The sequence below is a fragment of the Sinocyclocheilus anshuiensis genome, unplaced genomic scaffold (genome assembly GCF_001515605.1).
Source record: "Sinocyclocheilus anshuiensis isolate Anshui unplaced genomic scaffold, SAMN03320099.WGS_v1.1 scaffold1626, whole genome shotgun sequence".
Taxonomy (NCBI): Eukaryota; Metazoa; Chordata; class Actinopteri; order Cypriniformes; family Cyprinidae; genus Sinocyclocheilus; species Sinocyclocheilus anshuiensis.
In genome coordinates this window covers 534,976-552,892 of record NW_015547254.1, presented here as the reverse complement: position 1 = coordinate 552,892, position 17,917 = coordinate 534,976, and the positions used below count along the sequence as shown (strand labels likewise).

General features: G+C 35.4%; 1 protein-coding gene and 1 long non-coding RNA gene across 2 annotated transcripts; one reads left to right on the top strand and one right to left on the bottom strand.

The window, feature by feature from the left end:
* Positions 1 to 221: 221 nt before the first annotated feature.
* On the bottom strand, positions 222 to 17,917 carry LOC107701643 (D(3) dopamine receptor-like). The gene is made up of 8 exons (XM_016503681.1): positions 17,877 to 17,917; positions 16,788 to 17,088; positions 14,750 to 14,862; positions 12,966 to 13,102; positions 10,076 to 10,269; positions 8,077 to 8,148; positions 5,487 to 5,850; positions 222 to 1,073 (listed from the first exon to the last, which is right to left on the bottom strand). Exons 1-8 carry the CDS (start codon positions 17,915 to 17,917, stop codon positions 877 to 879), a joined length of 1,419 nt encoding a protein of 472 aa, XP_016359167.1. The 3' UTR covers positions 222 to 876.
* Positions 5,790 to 10,150, top strand: LOC107701644 (uncharacterized). Its single transcript, XR_001635669.1, has 4 exons — positions 5,790 to 5,893; positions 7,702 to 7,968; positions 9,371 to 9,406; positions 10,081 to 10,150. It is a non-coding gene; the product is annotated as an uncharacterized LOC107701644 (long non-coding RNA).

Below are 17,917 nucleotides of genomic sequence, written 5' to 3'. Positions count from 1 at the left end.
ACAATATTACTGTTTTTACTGTATGTTTGATCAAATAAATGCAGTTTTGGTGAGCATATGAGAATTCTTTCAAAAATATATAAAAATCTTACAGACCCCAAAGTTTTGAATGTTAGTGTATGTGTATGTATGTATGTGTATATATATTATTTGTATCAAAAAACTAATGAGGCATAATGCTTCTGTGTATATATTTCAGATGACATCAGGGCTTATGGGATTCAATGTAGCTTTAATTCACAGCACAATATCATGTTTCATCCATAACAATCATCACCATCTCTTCTCTTTTCTATCCTGATATGCAGTTGGTTCAAGAAACCTGGCCTTACGAGGGAGAAACCATTAAAGGCACAACACAGTCTTGGATCTTTTACTACTTCACGCTCCTTTGGTCCACCTGCTTTATGGTCCTTTTGATAAATCACTAGCCTTTGTAGCCACATAAATAGTTTTCTTTGCTTTTTTACAACTGAAGAGTTTCAGGAAAAACTCATTCAAAAACGTTTCATTCAACGGTGTGACACATGCAAACACATGATGACCTCAGAATTCGCTCCGCATGCGACAAGGTGGTGAGATGGAGAATAAGGTCCAGAAGATATTTTAGGCTTTGTTGTTGGATGTGAAGCACCAACTGGAACTCCAGATTGGTCCGTCATCTCAAAGTGAACTATAGAGTTAATTTAGATGAATGCTAATCCACCAATCACAAGTGTACAAAGTACACTCTGTAGTGAATTTGAAATCACCTTGAACAAATTCAGACTGTTCAAGGCCTTTAATATCCTCTGCATATGGCACTTTACATCCCAAAAAGGAATCCATAATGTCTGGAAGCCGCATTGAGCATTATATGGGAGCATTGCCAATGGTTTAGCAGCTCAGGATTTTAATAAAGGCTCTGCGGAACTCAATGTTGAACGTGGTGTAGATGACTGGATTGAGAGCGCTGTTGACGTAACCGAGCCAAGTGAAGGCGCTGTAGACCTCAGGAGGAATGTGACAAGCTCTGCAGTGAGTGTTTAGGATGTGGGTCACAAAGAAGGGCAGCCAGCAAATAAGAAAAACCCCTGCAAGGCAAAAACCACAAATAATGAATAAACAGGTACATGAAATTATTCATCATAATTCACACATAACAGTATGATTTTCTTTCTTCAGTGTAAGACAGAAGGAGAAACTGCGAAATGTGCTGGTCACTCTTTTACGTGCAAATTTCAAAAAATGGGAACTGGAGCTTTAAAGTGTCAAAAAGGACATAATAAAACTATAAAAGTGGTCCATATGACTTTATTCCTAAGTCTTTTGAAGCCAAAGCATAGCTTTGTGTGAAAAACAGATCACATTTAAATTTATTAAGAGTTAAAGAGGTAGCAATTCATTTGTGTTGTTATCGTTAACTAAAACTATTAAAAATTGTTTTCGGTAATTTGACATAAAAGTGAAATGAAATAAAGTACAATAGTAGATTAAAAACCTAAACTTAAAAACACTTAAAGAAAAATTTGAAATGTTGCCTTGGCAACTAACTGACATGAATAAGTTGAAGCTGAAGTACTACAAAACTGAAATAAAAAATAAATTAAAGATAAATAGAAATTAATAGATTTATTCAAGCAAAAATAATGAAACTGACCAAAGCACAAAACAAAATGACTAAATCTTAAACTAAAATGAAAATAAAACAAATTCCACATATTAAATATTTCATAGATTTGTCATTTTATGTCTAATCATCGTCAAAGAGTGTGTTATCAGGGATATCTATCTGATTGGGAATATCCCTCATGTGGAGTTGCTCAGGGAACCATACTGAGGCCCATAATCTTCCTAGCACTGATTAACAGTGCCCTTCAGAATCAGCTAGATTATCCAAAATATGTGGACGACATGACTGGCCCAGAGGTAGACCCCTCATCTGTCCTGTATCTCCAACAGATGTTGAATGATCTTGGCATCTGGGTAGAGAAACATAAAATGAAACTGAACTCAAAGAAATGCAAGGTTTTACATGTCACCCGCCTGAAACAGATACCAGATTGGCCATCACTTTCTATATGGTCAAGTGGATCACATGTTGTAAAGAAATGTAAAGAAATTTGGTGTTCGAGATCAAGATCATCTATACAGGGTATGTGCACCCTGTGTTAGAGTATGCAGTTCCTGTTTGGCACAGTTTGTGCACACTAGCAGAGAGTCGAGTCCAACTGTAACTTGATTTTAGTGGCTGAAGTGACATGTGGCCAAGTATGGTGACCCATACTCGGAATTAGTGCTCTGCTCTATCCATCCAAAGTGCACACACACAGCAGTGAACACACACAAACCGTGAACACACACCCGGAGCAGTTGGGGGCTCGGTGCCTTGCTCAAGGGCACCTCAGTCGTGGTATTGAAGGTGGGAGAGAGCGCTGTACATTCACTCCCCCCACCTACAAGCCCTGCCGGTACGAGACTCGAACCCGCAACCTTTGGGTTACGAGTCCGACTCTTTAACCATTAGGCCACGACTTGCTAGGAAGCTATATGAGTCTAGTTTGAGAGACTGGCTACCACCACTCAGGGAAGAGCTGACAGGACGCCAGACATGGAACATCACTTATTCCCTATATGTGTCGACTTTTAAATGATTATGGATTTTATAAAGTACTTTGTGTATTCTTATGATATATTTTATTATTATTTTTTAAATTGTATTAATTGTATTTTAATTTGGAGTAAATTGGTATTGACATTTCATTGTGACAGCAAAATAATTCACGGTTCCTTAATGACAAACGTACTTAGGTACCTGTAATGATGCTGAAACAGTCAATAAACAACAATAGTAAATAAAAATACTAAACCAACACTGATTAATTTGTTAATGTATTATTCTTTTGAGTCAGATCTTTTCAATGAATCATTTGATCCAGTCCACAAAAGCAGACTGAATGATTCATTTAGAATCAGATTGATTCAGTTCTCCAGTTCAACTCTCTGACTCAAGCTGGTCATGGTGGCAACATCCATTTTTAAAAGAGCTAAGAGTACATTTCTTCAAACTTGCACTTTTTGTGATGCACAGAAGAAATAAAGCCATGAGGCTTTTTGGATGAACTACTCCTTGAACTTCTACTTCTAAAGTGTTTTCTGCAAATGACAAACTGCTTTGTTGAATTTGAAATAATAAAAAAACAGGTGTTTTTAGTGCTGAAAAACCTTGACCACAAGCAAAATGGTCATGTGACAACCCTGACCAATTGACTTTGAACTGAGGCAGCTGAGCCATTTCCTCGATCTAAGACATCTGTCTCCATGAGTGTGATTTAATTTCCTCCTCAATTAGGCAGACATCTCAGATTACCATCAATGTCATTTAACACTTTACAGAAAACCGACTCATGGGTCATCAGTCGACATTAATAGAGCCAAATTGGTTATTATATACTTGATGTTATATAAAACTGCTATGTTGGTTGGAATCTGACTGTACTCTGTAGGTGATTTATGAAGTTATTGGCATTCAGAATTTTCACTATTCCCAGGTGGCTTCGTGCTGGCAATCTGACAAGCTGTGGCACACGTCAGATGCAGACTGAGCTTCAGAGAGCGACTCTGAAACCCACTTTCAAAATGTCAGATGAGAAACTAAGTGAATCATTGATTGAAAAAATAGTATTGGCATGTGTTCGGGTTGAAAAGTGGAGATGTCAGGACACCAGATATGAAAGAAAAACTATTTTGGAATAGTGAAGATAAAAATCAATTTGCTGTAATCAATCAGCAAGATGATGAATTTCATAAATTACATGTCCCTCCCCGTCACCTCCTCTCTCTCCTTCGAGACGTGAGAGAGGGATGAATATCAGTGTTGATAATGATGCATGGCAGAGGTCGAGTTAATCAAGTCAGTGAAATTACAAAATAAAATGCTGATATCTTCATGTGGGATTTGATCACAGGACTTCTTATTCTCAAAGTGTCACACCACTAGACTTGTTTATTTACACTACTTTTCAAAACTTTGGGGTCAGTAGGTTTTTTTTATAGCAAGGATGCATTAAATTGATCAAAATGTACAGTAAAGACATTTCTTGTCTTAAATGCTGTTATTTTGAACTTTATAATCATCAAAGAATCCTGAAAAAATGTATCTGAGTTTCTACAAAAATATTAAGAAGCACAACTGTTTTCAACGTTGATAATAATAAGAAATGTCTCTTGAGCACCAAATCATCATTACAATGATTTCTGAAGAATCATGTGACACTGAAGACTGGAGTAATGGCTGTTGAAAATTCAGCTTTGCCATCACTGAAATAAATTACATTTTAAAATATATTAAAATAGAAAACAGTTATTTTAAATTTAATTCACAGTATTCCAGTTTTTACTGTATTTTTAATCAAGTAATTGCAGCCTTGGCATAAAGAGACTTCTTTCAAAAACAGTAAAAACTCTTACAGACCACAAACTTTTTAACAGTAGCTATTCTTATGTATCTTTGACCTTCAATTTAATCTTTGTGATCATTTATTATAACTTATTATATAATGCATATATGATCTCACCTGGGGCACCAAGTGAAAACAAACAAGTGAGTTTAACCTTGCAAATTATGAATACAAATGGCCTTGGGCCAAAACAAGATGGAATGCAAAGTGAAACAGTTTTCAAGTTCTGCGTAAATTAAATGTTGCATCACTGTATCACTGTTATCATGATGCTCAGGGCGACAAATGAAAGACAAAAAAACAACAACAACAAAAAACACGTCAGTATGCAAATAAATGCAAGAAGGAAGACCAAACACAATGAAGCATGCAGATATTACAATGATGTCTTTACTGTTGAATGGCAAACGTTCTAACAATGTTAGCTAATAATTTTCAAACTTTAATCTTAGATTTAGTCTTATAAAAGCTTACAAAGAACCACAATAAGCTGAAATTACTGATAAAACAAAGCTTCAAAGTTTCAAAACTCTGGCAACCAGTTTGAGCTGAATGATTTGTAGAAAATTGTGAAAAATAACAAAAAGCAGCAAGATGAATTTCAATAGCTCAGTAATAAGTGAAAGTATACAGTCTCTCTTCACTTTAAAGGGATAGAGCACTCAAAAATGAAAATTCTGTAATCATTTACTCACCCTCAAGTTGTTCAAACTGTTTGTGTTACCAGACAGTTGCTGGTCCCCATGGACTTCCATAGTATGGAAAAAATACTATGGAAGTAAATGGGGACCAGAAACTGTTTGATTACACACATTCTTCAAATTCTTCTTTCGTGTTCAGTAGAAGGAAGAAATTCATACAGATTTTTAACACCTTGAGGATGAGTAAACAATGGCAGAATTTTCTTTTTTTTGTGTGAACTATGCCTTTAAATGAGAACCACAACAACAAATAACCACAACAGAAATACAAAAATAACGGTTTCATTTTTTTTTTAAACCTAGGAATCTAATAATAGAGCATGTACAAGCAGTGCAAGCGTCTCACCCAGAACGATGGCCAACATCTGTGTGGCTTTCTTTTCCTTGGAGTGCATACTTCTACAGCGGATCTGATTGGGACACACCATGACGCGAGCGGGCCGAGGTGGATGCAGGGTGGTGTGTGCGTGTCCGTTTGACAACTTCTTCACCTCACAGCTCCTAACTGTCTCCTGCTCCTCGTCCCCACCCTCCTCTTCCTCACGGTTTGCATCTTGCTCAGTGCGAGCAAAGGACGCCTGGCTGATGCTGCAGAAGTTCAGTGTAATCACAGGAGGCAGCAGCGAGTTCTCGGCAGGGGCGGTTTGAGGCCGCTTACGCCATGGGCAGCTGGCGAGGAGCCGCGGACGGATCACCTGCTCCTTGGTTTCCTGAACAAATAGGGAGATGAAAAGCAAGCATGCAAACTTCAAGGTGCGCAGAATATCTTTATTCCTGCAAGTATGTCTGTTCTATAATTAATTAGCACAAGGAGGTATGCTGTCCTCATTTCCTCGAATAGAATGATATCGTCTGAGGACTACTGAGTATTTTTGTTGCAATATGAAGCTGATCTCACATCGCCTTACACATTGGACTAGTGTTGGATTGCCTTCTTGACCAGTAACCCTCTGGCTACTGACTACACATTTGCTGTTTTTCCAGCCATATCTTATTAAACTCATGTAGTATAATTTCCTAAAACATAACCTTGCCATTGGATATAAAGTAATATTGTGAAATACACTACACTGTGAAAAATTAGACTTTTTAAAAGATATTTAAAAGGCTTTTTGATTTTCAATCCCAGTGGGTATTCAATCCCAATTACAGTATGTTTCTCAATAGCTTTCAGCTCAGTTGTGCTACACACAGCTATATTTTGACATTTTAAAAGTGGTTGAAAAACATAGAAAATTGGTTGAAAAATCTTTAACCTCAAAGTTTCTTTGTGGCCATTTGTATTTCTCAACTCAACAAAATAAACAGCAAAGAAAATTGTTTTATTTTCCATTAAAAATATTAAGACCTCTTTAAAATTGAACCTTTTAAAGCTTGTGTTTGAACATATATCTTAAATTTGGTTTAATGGATTTTTCTTACCCTAATGATAAATAGTTTTTGTCTTGTTTTAAGCATAAAATGTTACAAAATGTAGTCACTTTAGTCATTTGTAGTCAAAATTAAAGTATCAAAAAGTTATAGAAGTTTAAATTTATTGTGAAGAAAATACACTGTACTAATTTAATTTAATTTTGATATATAATAAATATTTTACACAACAGGTTTTACTCTAAAATTGCTATAAAATTTAAGCCTTCTGTCTAAATAAGTTATGTTCCAATTTTGAAGTTGATATGAAAAAAATTGAGGTTTCTGTGAGATTTTATTTAGGGCGTTATACCACAAACAGCCACCGGATGCCATCCAAACGCCATTTAATTTTTTTAATGCATTTTTTTTTATGTCACATATGTTGACATTTCTCTGTCAATATTGCTTCTATCAGAAAATATGTAATCCTGAGACTCAGACCTTTCCAATTATATATTTTTTGTCAAGATTATAAAAAGTTTTGATTGTAAAAGACTGTAATGCATTTTGTAATATGACTCTTGACACTGCCCGCTAAGGGGGAGGAGACCGCCAAAACATTTTAAAGTACCATTTCCATGGTAACGCAGTTCGATTTTAAAATGGTTTTCACAGGATGAATCTTGGGCTTCTTAGCTTTCAAACGATATATAATTTATGATGATTACTAAAACAACAAAAAAAAGAGCGCCAAGCGTCCCACAGGTGGGACGGTGACAGTTAAGGGGTTTTAAGTTACACAACTGTTTTCAACACTGATAATAAGAAATGTTTCATGAGCAACAAATCAGCATATTAGAATGATTTCTGAAGGATCATGTGACACTGAAGCCTGGAGAAATGATGCTGAAAATTCAGCTTTGCATCACAGGAATAAATGAAATTTTTAAATACATTATTATTAAAAAAAAAGTTATTTTACATTGTAATAATATTTTACAATATTACTGTTTTTATTTTTGATCAAATAAATCAGCCTTGGTGAGCATAAGAGACTTCTTTTAAAAACATTAAAAAACCTTACTAACCTTAAACTTTTGAACTCACCTGTTGCAAGAATGCAAATATCTCTTTAATGCAAATATCTAATCAATCACATTGCACCTCTTTTTGTCAATTAATCAGTATCTCCCTTCTTTATATCACAGCTCTGATCCCAAGGCCTCAACTAACAGCTGTGGCTCCATACCATAACTTTGATGTGACTGCTGTGGAAACAGTTTCAACAAACACAGTGTGCCAGTGAAGGGAGTAAATCACCAGCCAGAGCAAGTTGGGGGCCATACGTCAGAGCCGCAAATTTCCAGTTTACAGCTTACAGCCGCAAGGATAAGTCTGTGGAGGCATGGCAACAGAAGCACACTCGCTATGCTAAAACAGGAGGGAGAATGCTGCCAGCAATCTCAAAATACCTTGTAAGATTTCTTCACAGGCTCTGTTGCTCTGAGAAGCCTCATTTCATGCAAGATTAGAGTAGTCACACATTTCTATACACACATGCAGGCGCACAATGGTATACGCACATTTATCACATTGATCCTGATGGGGGAAAGGTCTCTTTTCTCTTTGTGAGCGTCGTCTTGTAAACACGTCTCCTGTGGAGAAATGTTAAAGAGTCAGCGGGTGGAAAACAAAGCCAATGCAAAAGCATGTAAAACAAATTTAAGGAGCAGAAAAAAGGAGAAATAGACAGGAAAAGATGCCAGGATCAAGGCAGTGAAATGGAAATAGGCCGCTATGGAAAACGAATTTAAAAAATCTGTTTTTCAGTTGATGCTGACTGTGTTGTTTCACTGAAGCCCATTATATGGCTGGAATGGATCATCTACCTCACTTAAATAGAATTATCATTAAGAACCAAAATTACCTTAATTGAACAGAATTACTGATAATCAGGCCAGTCTGTGTCTTCATCATCTATTACGACTCTAAGGCTCCAGTTAACAATGTTCTCCATCCACATCTAAGACATGTTGAAACTCAGCGAACCCTGAACAGCGTTATTTTATTATTTATTGAATTTATTTTTACATTAAAATTTTAGTTATTTTATTATGTGCTTTTGTCTTTTGTGTTAATTAATTCTATTTAATTCTATTTTCTTTCCTTTTTTTAACTTCAGTTTTAGTTTCAATAATTTTATTGATTACATTTATTTTGGTTATTTGCCAAGGCAAAATTTCTGTTTAAATTTTTTTTGTCAAATATTTTGTTTTATTTGAGCTTTATTTCAGTGACATTTTAGTTGTTTTAGTTAACAATGACAACAGTAACCCTCAAACTATTTGAACATTGGTACTGTCTCTTTGTTTTTCCGTACACTTAAATTATAAGTGCAAAGATAAGTCTATAAATTCCAGGGCATTTTTTTAAATAACATTGGACCCCAGTGACTTTCTTTGTAATGACAAAAAATTTTTTTTTTTTTTTAAATATCTTCTTTATTCTATTTAATTCTATTTTCTTTCCTTTTTTTAACTTCAGTTTTAGTTTCAATAATTTTATTGATTACATTTATTTTGGTTATTTGCCAAGGCAAAATTTCTGTTTAAATTTTTTTTGTCAAATATTTTGTTTTATTTGAGCTTTATTTCAGTGACATTTTAGTTGTTTTAGTTAACAATGACAACAGTAACCCTCAAACTATTTGAACATTGGTACTGTCTCTTTGTTTTTCCATACACTTAAATTATAAGTGCAAAGATAAGTCTATAAATTCCAGGGCATTTTTTAAAATAACATTGGACCCCAGTGACTTTCTTTGTAATGACAAAAAATTTTATTTTTTTTTTAAATATCTTCTTTTTTGTCTCACAGAAAAGAAAAAGTCACACGAGTTTGGAATGACATGAGGTGAGTAAATGATACATTTCATTTTAAAGTAAATTATTGTTGATTGTTTAATTTAAAATATGAACAGTACAAAATCACCCAGTTATGCAAATCAATTTACAGCTCATATATGCAAGTCTGTGCTTGGATTTCATTTTCTTTATTCAAATTAGATAGAATGGGGGAAAGAGTCTTTTTAACAGGAAGAAATTATTCAGGGCAGCCTACAAAGCATTTTCTCCATATCAAATTTTGCTCCAGTTAGCTGGAACTAAATCTTGCAATAAAATTCCTAGGGTGCATAGCCGAATGGCTTTGCTGGAACTTTTCCAAAGACCTGATTGTGCATCTCACTTTCACAAGAAGGCAATGATACAAAGGCTCTATCTGCTGATCGGGAGAGTTGTTTCACTGAATAAAACAACCAAGTAATGTTTCCTAACAAAGACAGACTAAGTTCCAAGCTTCTTTGAATTTAAGTGAAATGTAATACAGAGTTTCGATCCAAGATTGGCTGCTAATGATCCAAGTTGGAGCTTAGATATGTTTATACTTACCACCGGTAACTGATACTTCTAGTGATTATGCACTGTTATTGGTGGATTATGTGTGTTTTAAGTAGAGTAGAGAATCCAAAACAGTTTGAGGAGATTATGTGTGGATGTGAAATGTGAGAATATCTACTCTTACCGCAGATAGTGGTGCGGATGCTGGCTGAACTTTACCACTGCCTTGACGGAAGGTGATTCTCTTCCGCCTCCTTCTGAGAAAGATGTAGATGCGCACATAGACCAGAAGGGTCACCACGAATGGCAAGTAAAACGACACCACAGAGGAGTAGATAACAAAATCAGGATTTGAAATCGAGCACACTGCAGAGTCATCTGCAAAAAACAAAAACGCATATTCATCATACTTTGCAGTAGATACATTTCACCAGTCTTGTGAATCTTTTGTTTGCTGTAATAAAGCTAGTATAATATTCCATTGTGTGACATAAAGTAATTAAGATTGAAAATCACAGATATGAAGTAATAAGTCAGTGTGGATGTATGTTTTGATGCCAGCTGTGTTGGAAGTATAATCAATACTCTTATCAGCAGTATGCGATGTATAAAATTGTTTCTGCGGCAGCATAATTAGACCCTCAAAGTCCTTCTCTTCCATCTGCAGTACATGCAGCCAAAGCAGAACAAATCAAATGCATATCTAGGAGGCTTGTGTGTGTGTGTGAGAGAGATGACATTCATTATATCTCACCGTGAAACTAATTAACTGATTACTCTAATTAAATGGATGGTTAATTTCTTTGCAACCTAATTTATTGACATCTGATGGAAGCTCACTGAAAGCTATAGCTATAAAATTAGCCCTCAAGATAAATATTCTAGTGCTTTATTGTATTTTGAAAATACATGGTTGAGGAAGCTACTTGTAGATTATGAAACTATACATCGTGTAAAGTAGTTGACTCACAGTCAAGCTACCCTTATGATAGATGGTTATAGATATACTAAAAACTACTAAAGTTGCTACAAGTTGCTAACTACATTAAAGCTTAAAAACGAATGACCTTAAAGCTTAAAACGACTTCCTTCCAACAAGGGAGAGGGGACCCGATTTCTCAATTAACTGTTCGCATGGACCTCATGCATTTGAATTTTATAGTCTCTCTTTTCTAAGTAAATTGACAAAAATAATGATGACTTACTGTACAACACAGATTTTCATCCAATCAAATGCTCTCTAGAATAAGAATGTCCCGCCCCCAATACCACCTACAGTGGTACACCTACTGTACAGGTGATGTAATTCATTTTTAATTCTTTTTTTTTTTTTTGGCACAAAACAATGAGGATCTCAACAGCATTAACCCGAAACAGTTGTAACAACAGGATTTAACTAAATATTTTGCTACAAAAAAGTTGCCTCACAATAACTATGCACGGTCTGAGATGAATTCCAGATTCACTGTCCTGCTATTAAAGCCTTGCTGCTTTTATGTTACTCCCCCTACACTGATTCTTAAACATCTCTTGGTTAAATTTGTCACTCTTATTTTCAATCCCATTTGTTATTTATTAGGCCTTTACAAGATTTCATGGCAGCACTTTCAGTAGTGATGATTTCACACCAATGGACAAGAGCATGGTTCTCAACTGCTTTTGCTTCAGGAAGCAGATTGTATTGGGCATACTAACTATGCATGGTCATATGGTTATTTGCAGGGATGGGCAGTATTTATGATGCATGTATTTCAAATATGTATTTCAAATATAAAATAGGATTTTGTATTTTGTATTTAATAGGGTTGATATAAATGGCTTCATATTTTGCATCAAAACACTTTAGTGTTTTGTATTTTTGTAGATTTAAAATACTGTAAAATACTTTGTAAGAAGTCTACGTGATGACATCATAAAACGGCGGCCTCTGATTGGTGCCTACTCAGTAATTTGCCCAGACTTGTTATTAAGGCACTATTAATGTGTCCTCTATGCTTCTATGGCTCTCAATAGATTCAGTTGGAGTTGGGTTAATACTCCTTGACTAATTCTGCTGCTACTTTCTGATTACGTTTCTGGCTACATTTAAAATCGAAACATTTGATCATTTAATAATTGTTGAAATGCTAAAATGTTTGTTTTCAACTTCCAAACAGGTGTCCAATGATTGATAAATAAATATCTGATTGCTGAATATTGTACCCTAATTGAAGTAGCTGTTTTGTAGGATCATGATTTTGCATACCACTGCATGAATGACTGCCTGACACATAATATATTATTATTATATTTATGATTAACAGTCAAATGATTAACTAGTTGCTATGAAAACAGGTGCCATCAGTTGTCTTCTTATGAATGACTTGTTTGTCATTGAGTCAGTGTTGCTGATGCAAAGTAGGCCCTTCGTTACCAAACACCAAGTAACTAAATTAGGATACAATTATGAGTCATTCGCAAACTGTTAAACATTAAACTGTTGGTTACTTTAAACCTAACCTTCATCTGGGAGATCACAGGGATATGTGAATATTTGATCTGTTAACTGGTTGCATATGTCAGATTTATTGCATGACTCGGGCAGAGAAAAGCTGTTACTATCAAACATTGTTTACATAATCAACTGAGTCAGTGTAATGGTGAAGCGATAGATCAAATAGGCCAATTTATGGAAGGTTTGCGAAGAAATTTCATGCTCCCTTGTAAAGGTATTTTTTAGTATTTTTAAAATACAAAAATACAGTAGTTTATTTTGATACATGGTGTGGCTGCTGTATTTTGTAGTTTATTTTCATACAATTAAAATTAAGGTATTTGGTATTTTATTTTAAAATACATTTTGATGTATCTTTGTCCAACCCTGGTTATTTGCATGTATTTGCATTTTATTTAGTCAGGTCAAGTCACCTTTTATTTATATAGCGCTTTTAACAATACAGATTGTGTCAAAGCAACTGTACTGCATTAATTAGGAAAATAGTGTGTCAATAATGCAAAATGACAATAGTAAAATGAGAACACCTATGACCTGTTTTTGAGTCACAACCCACCAGAAACACTATACAGAAGCTCACCTGTAGTGTTGAATCCAAACAGTAGGGGGCAGGAGACTGCAAAGGCGAGGACCCAAACTGTGGCAATCATGACTGAAACCCTCTTGCGAGAGCTGTGGGTGGTGTTGTACAGCATTGGCATCACCACAGCCATATACCTTTACAGACGCAAGAATTAATCTCAGGAGAAATGGGAATACTGATCAGAAAAAGGTCACACTCACTGAAGCATGAAAAGTTATGAGATTAAACAAAATTTTTAAATGACCCCACAAAATAATTTTTGAATATACTACCCATTCTGATATGAAAAAAAAAAGATCAAGCCCAATTTCAGATAAGCTTTCACTACAAAGCTTTTTTCAGCATCTGCCATGAAGCGTTAAACAGAAAAAAAAATATCTGATTAAAAATGAATACGTCTAATGTATGCCAGGGTACTGAAAGAGAATTTGCAACATCTATATGTCGAAAAGGGATTAATTATCCTCGACCCTTTCAACAGGATGATACAAATGCAATTGTATTAGCTTTTCATGAGCGGTTTTTATATCTGCAGCACACTACTCTTACAAGTACAGAATACTACAGAGGAAAGAGAGGGGCGAACCAGGCCAGCCTGAAAGGCATAATCAGCCTAATTATGTTTTTTTTTCTCTCCCCCGGCTGAATATTTCCCTGCACATACATTTTTGTCTACTGAATCGTTTTCTCTCAGCCCTTCTGTTTCGTCCTTTATGATCAGCATCTCACCCTTGCCATTCTCCAACTAATTAAACTTCTATATGTTTTCACACTCATGCCATGCAATCAAAATTAAAACAAGGACCCCTCCCAGCGCTATGTATGAAGGTGTTAATGATGCACCTGTCATTTGCTGATTACCATAATAAAGGAATATTTTGGGTTCAGTAAAACTAATTCAACAGCATATTTGGCATAATGTTGATTACCACAAAAATGGTTTTGACTCATCCCTTGTTTTATAAAAAAAAAAAAAAAAAAGTAAAGATACAGTAAAAGTGCGGTCACATCATTGATCAGGGAATTTTTGTGAGCGAAATCCAGCCATTTCAATAGGAATCCATGCAAACAGGAAGTTCGCATCAGTGCAAAAGTTTTCCCCACACAGATTTTCGCAACTGATTCAGTTCAGAATTTACCACAGCCGGTTTGAAAGAGACATCTGTGTGAGCAGTGTTTCATACATCTCTACACTATTGACAATAGAGCTTGGAATTTTTTTTTCTTCAAAATTTGGCTAATGTGACCGTACCATAAGACACTTACAATGGAACTGAATGGGGCCCATTTTTGGAGTTTTTTTTTTTTTTTTAAAGAAAAGCAAGTGGAAATTATTTTTTTGTTTAATTTGCACTCCTAAAAATAGGTAAAAAAAATTTCAGTGATGCTATAGACCTAATGCACCAGAGAAGAGCACAGCCATCTTTAGAATTTTGTTTTTGAATTACCTTTTTTTGCGGTAGCTCTATAGCATCTCTGTTAAAGAGTTATTAGCTGGTGAAGTAGATTTAACTATTGTAGAGTTAACGAAAGTTATCATGTGCATTCTAATGTTTAAAGCAGGTGTCATAACAAATGTCAGTAGACAGGGAAGATTTTAAAATGAGCGGTCCATTCATAAGTTTGCATGACAGAAGACAATGAATACAGTGCTGAAAAGGGGCGGAGCTACATAAGATCTATAGAAGAGCCATTTTTGATTCCCCAAAAAGCCTTTCAGTGAACAGTTCTTAAAAAAACCCCACAAACAATGAAGTAGACATTTATTAATAACTCCATACCTGTCGATGCTGATGGCACACAGGTTGAGTATGCTTGCAGTGCACATCATCACATCCAGGGTCACAAACACGTTGCAATACAAGCGACTGAAGAGCCAAGCCCCGCCGACCACCTGCATAGGTACAGCAGTGTCATATTAAGGGACTAAATGCACAAAAAAATTGAAAGGAAATGGACGAAAACGGTCTAACTGAGTGACATATTTCTAGCCCCACTGCCTCACTGATATGGTTTCTCCACTGTAAGGAAGGAGAGAACTCTTTTTTAGAGTCCCACCTTTTATCCCACACTCTCTTTGAGAGGGCCTACAACAATAACGCCCATTTGAGTGGCAAGGGAGGTGTAAGAAGGCTCCGGCAGAGATGAATGAACTGCATGCTCCTGAATCAGACTGCTAGGTGTAGTGCATCATGACAGGAAGATCTTCTTTTCTGGCACTAATCAAGAGCAGCACAATGCCTCCTGCAGCTATTCAAGAGATGTGCAGCCAAATTTAACTGAGTAGGAAGACTGTCTCTGAATGAAGGTTTTAACCATTACCACCAAAACCACGGAAAATTGAAGGAAATTTGAAATTACACAGTAAAAATTATACTGTAGTTGTAACTTATTGCATTCAGGTTGATTAAGACATGTTATATCATATTTTTACATTTTAATATAACAATAATATGTTTTAAGATTTTTAACCAGGTGTAAACATTTGCAATTAATTTAACATTTAATGTTAAAATCTTTTTTTTAGGTTTATAGGGTCAAAACGTTTTACCATATAAATCAAGTGCTATATGAATTAAGCTTTCAAATGATACATAATTTATGATGATTACTAAAATATGTGATGGGGGGAAAAAAAAGAGCGCCAAGCGTCCCATAGGTGGGAAGGTGACAGTTAAAGGGTTAAAAACTGCTGTTTTTCATGGACTAAAGAATTGAATCCTTAACTAAAGAGAAAGGTAATTATTGATCATTTAGAGGACACTGAATGAAGTATGACCATTATCTGCTGCTCTTCAGTCTATTAGCTTTCAAATAGAGTGCTGCAGGGATGACGTCAAAACCCGGAAGACTAATTCACCTTGGTTCCCTCTAGAGGGGTCTTACAGTTTATGAGTAAAATAAAATCTGTGGTAACCATAACTTGCTAATACTTGAACATTTTGTTTTACAGCGTAAACAGCAGACACTCAAACCCAAATCGTGACTGCTTATAATTGGATCACCGAAAACGCATCTAAATATAAGGCCTAAAATGACACTAACTTGACTTTTTTTCTGTAGCCTGACAGTAATTCAGTTGTTTTTAAAGTACAGTACATTTTTTTCAACGAACTGTGTGATAAACACTACATCAATGTTTTTAATGTATAAGCTCAGGGACTAATCAAATGCGCTCATCTAAACTGTCCTCACTTTCTCTCTCATTCTGTATTTAGAATCTGAAATTCTGATTCAGTCCAAAGAATCGGTTCATCCTAAATGGCACTCTGATTCATATGCAAAGTTATAAGTCTGGTTCATTCTAGTGAATCGGCTCATATCTCATATATAACGCTGCAAAGTCCAATTCATTCTAGTGAATCAGTTTGTTCGAATGGTTCATGTAAATGAACATATTAAAAAACGATTCACTGATTTGAGTTCCTGTATATGTTTTTGTAAACACACTTCTGTAAATTAGAATGTTTTTGATGTATTAAGTATAAATGTGCCTGTTTAAGACTGACACTATTCCAAATCACCCAAAAATGGGTTTTTGCAATGATGCCACAGAAGAACCATTTTTGGTTCCCAAAGAATCTTTCAGTCCTAAAAGAACCATTTTGTACTTAGTCCGAAGAACATTTGAATCATCTAAAGACCTTTTTCTACTATAAAGAAGCTTTTGTCCAATGGAAAGTTTTTATGAATTTTAAAAGCTCTTCATGGAACCATCAATGCCAATAAAGAACCTTTATTTTGTAGGACTGTATAGTAATAGTTGAAAATACAGAAACACTCTGAACTATTGGCTACTGTAGGTTCTTGTGTACTCACTTCCAAATACACCACCCAAGGCATGACCAGTGAGGCAACCAAGAGATCAGCTACAGCCAAGCTGACCACCAGGTAGTTGGTGGTGGTCTGGAGAGCTTTCTCTCGAAGCACAGCAATACACACCAGAACATTCCCAAACACAATAGCCAGGATGAGTATGGAATAGAGCATGGCATAGTAATTCCTCTTCACTTCTTCAATTCCTGATATCAGACTGTAGTTTCCCCCAGGGGTGAGAGAATGTTCTGAGTCATTCCACTGCCATTCACTGCTGCTAAACATTGCCATGAGTGTGAAAGATCTGGGGAGAGAGAAGAGTTTTTGACTTTGGGGGATCAAAACACAGACATCAATGGAAACCAGAAGTCTTGACAACATATATTGTAGCATCTCTAGTGTGTCTGAAATCTTGTTTATATGCTGACGTCCCTGGATTTTATATTCTGCAAAGAGACTCCGAAAACACTTGACTTGCTTGAGTTATGACAAGTGTTCGGTGACTTCAGATGACTTTTTCTGATTCATAGTGCAGCTTTTATATCTTTGAAAATTCTATTCAGCAATAAAAATAAGTTATCATAAAATGTATTGTGCGAAGGCTCATTTGGTGATCCATGTTTGATTTGTCTCCTCCAGCCCATTTTATGCAACCCTTTACATTGGATGATAATAGATTAATAAATAAATACATTAAGGCTAATAATGCACACATTGATTTAAGTATAAAAAAAAATCTCAATAATATAAGATGCATACATCTCCAATAATCAAATTATAATTCATTCATCTCAAAGTTTAACTAAATAACATAAATCTTTAACATGGATTATGTTCTAAAATGCACTGCAGATCAAAGAGTTGACATTTTTTCCCCCCAGTGCTGATATAAAGTCACTCGTTGATGCCACAAAAATATATATAATAAAAAATATATAATAAATAAAAATTATATAATAAAATAAAATGCTGGTGATATGGTGATAATCTGCACAAATGCGCCCTGAAAGCCAGTGTGAACGCATGCATTTATCGATTATTATTCTGTGCTTCATTCAAAGCAGCATATTAAACAATTTACAATGTGTCTACCTGTTATGCTTCTCCGGCGTAGAACCGAAACAGAACCACAT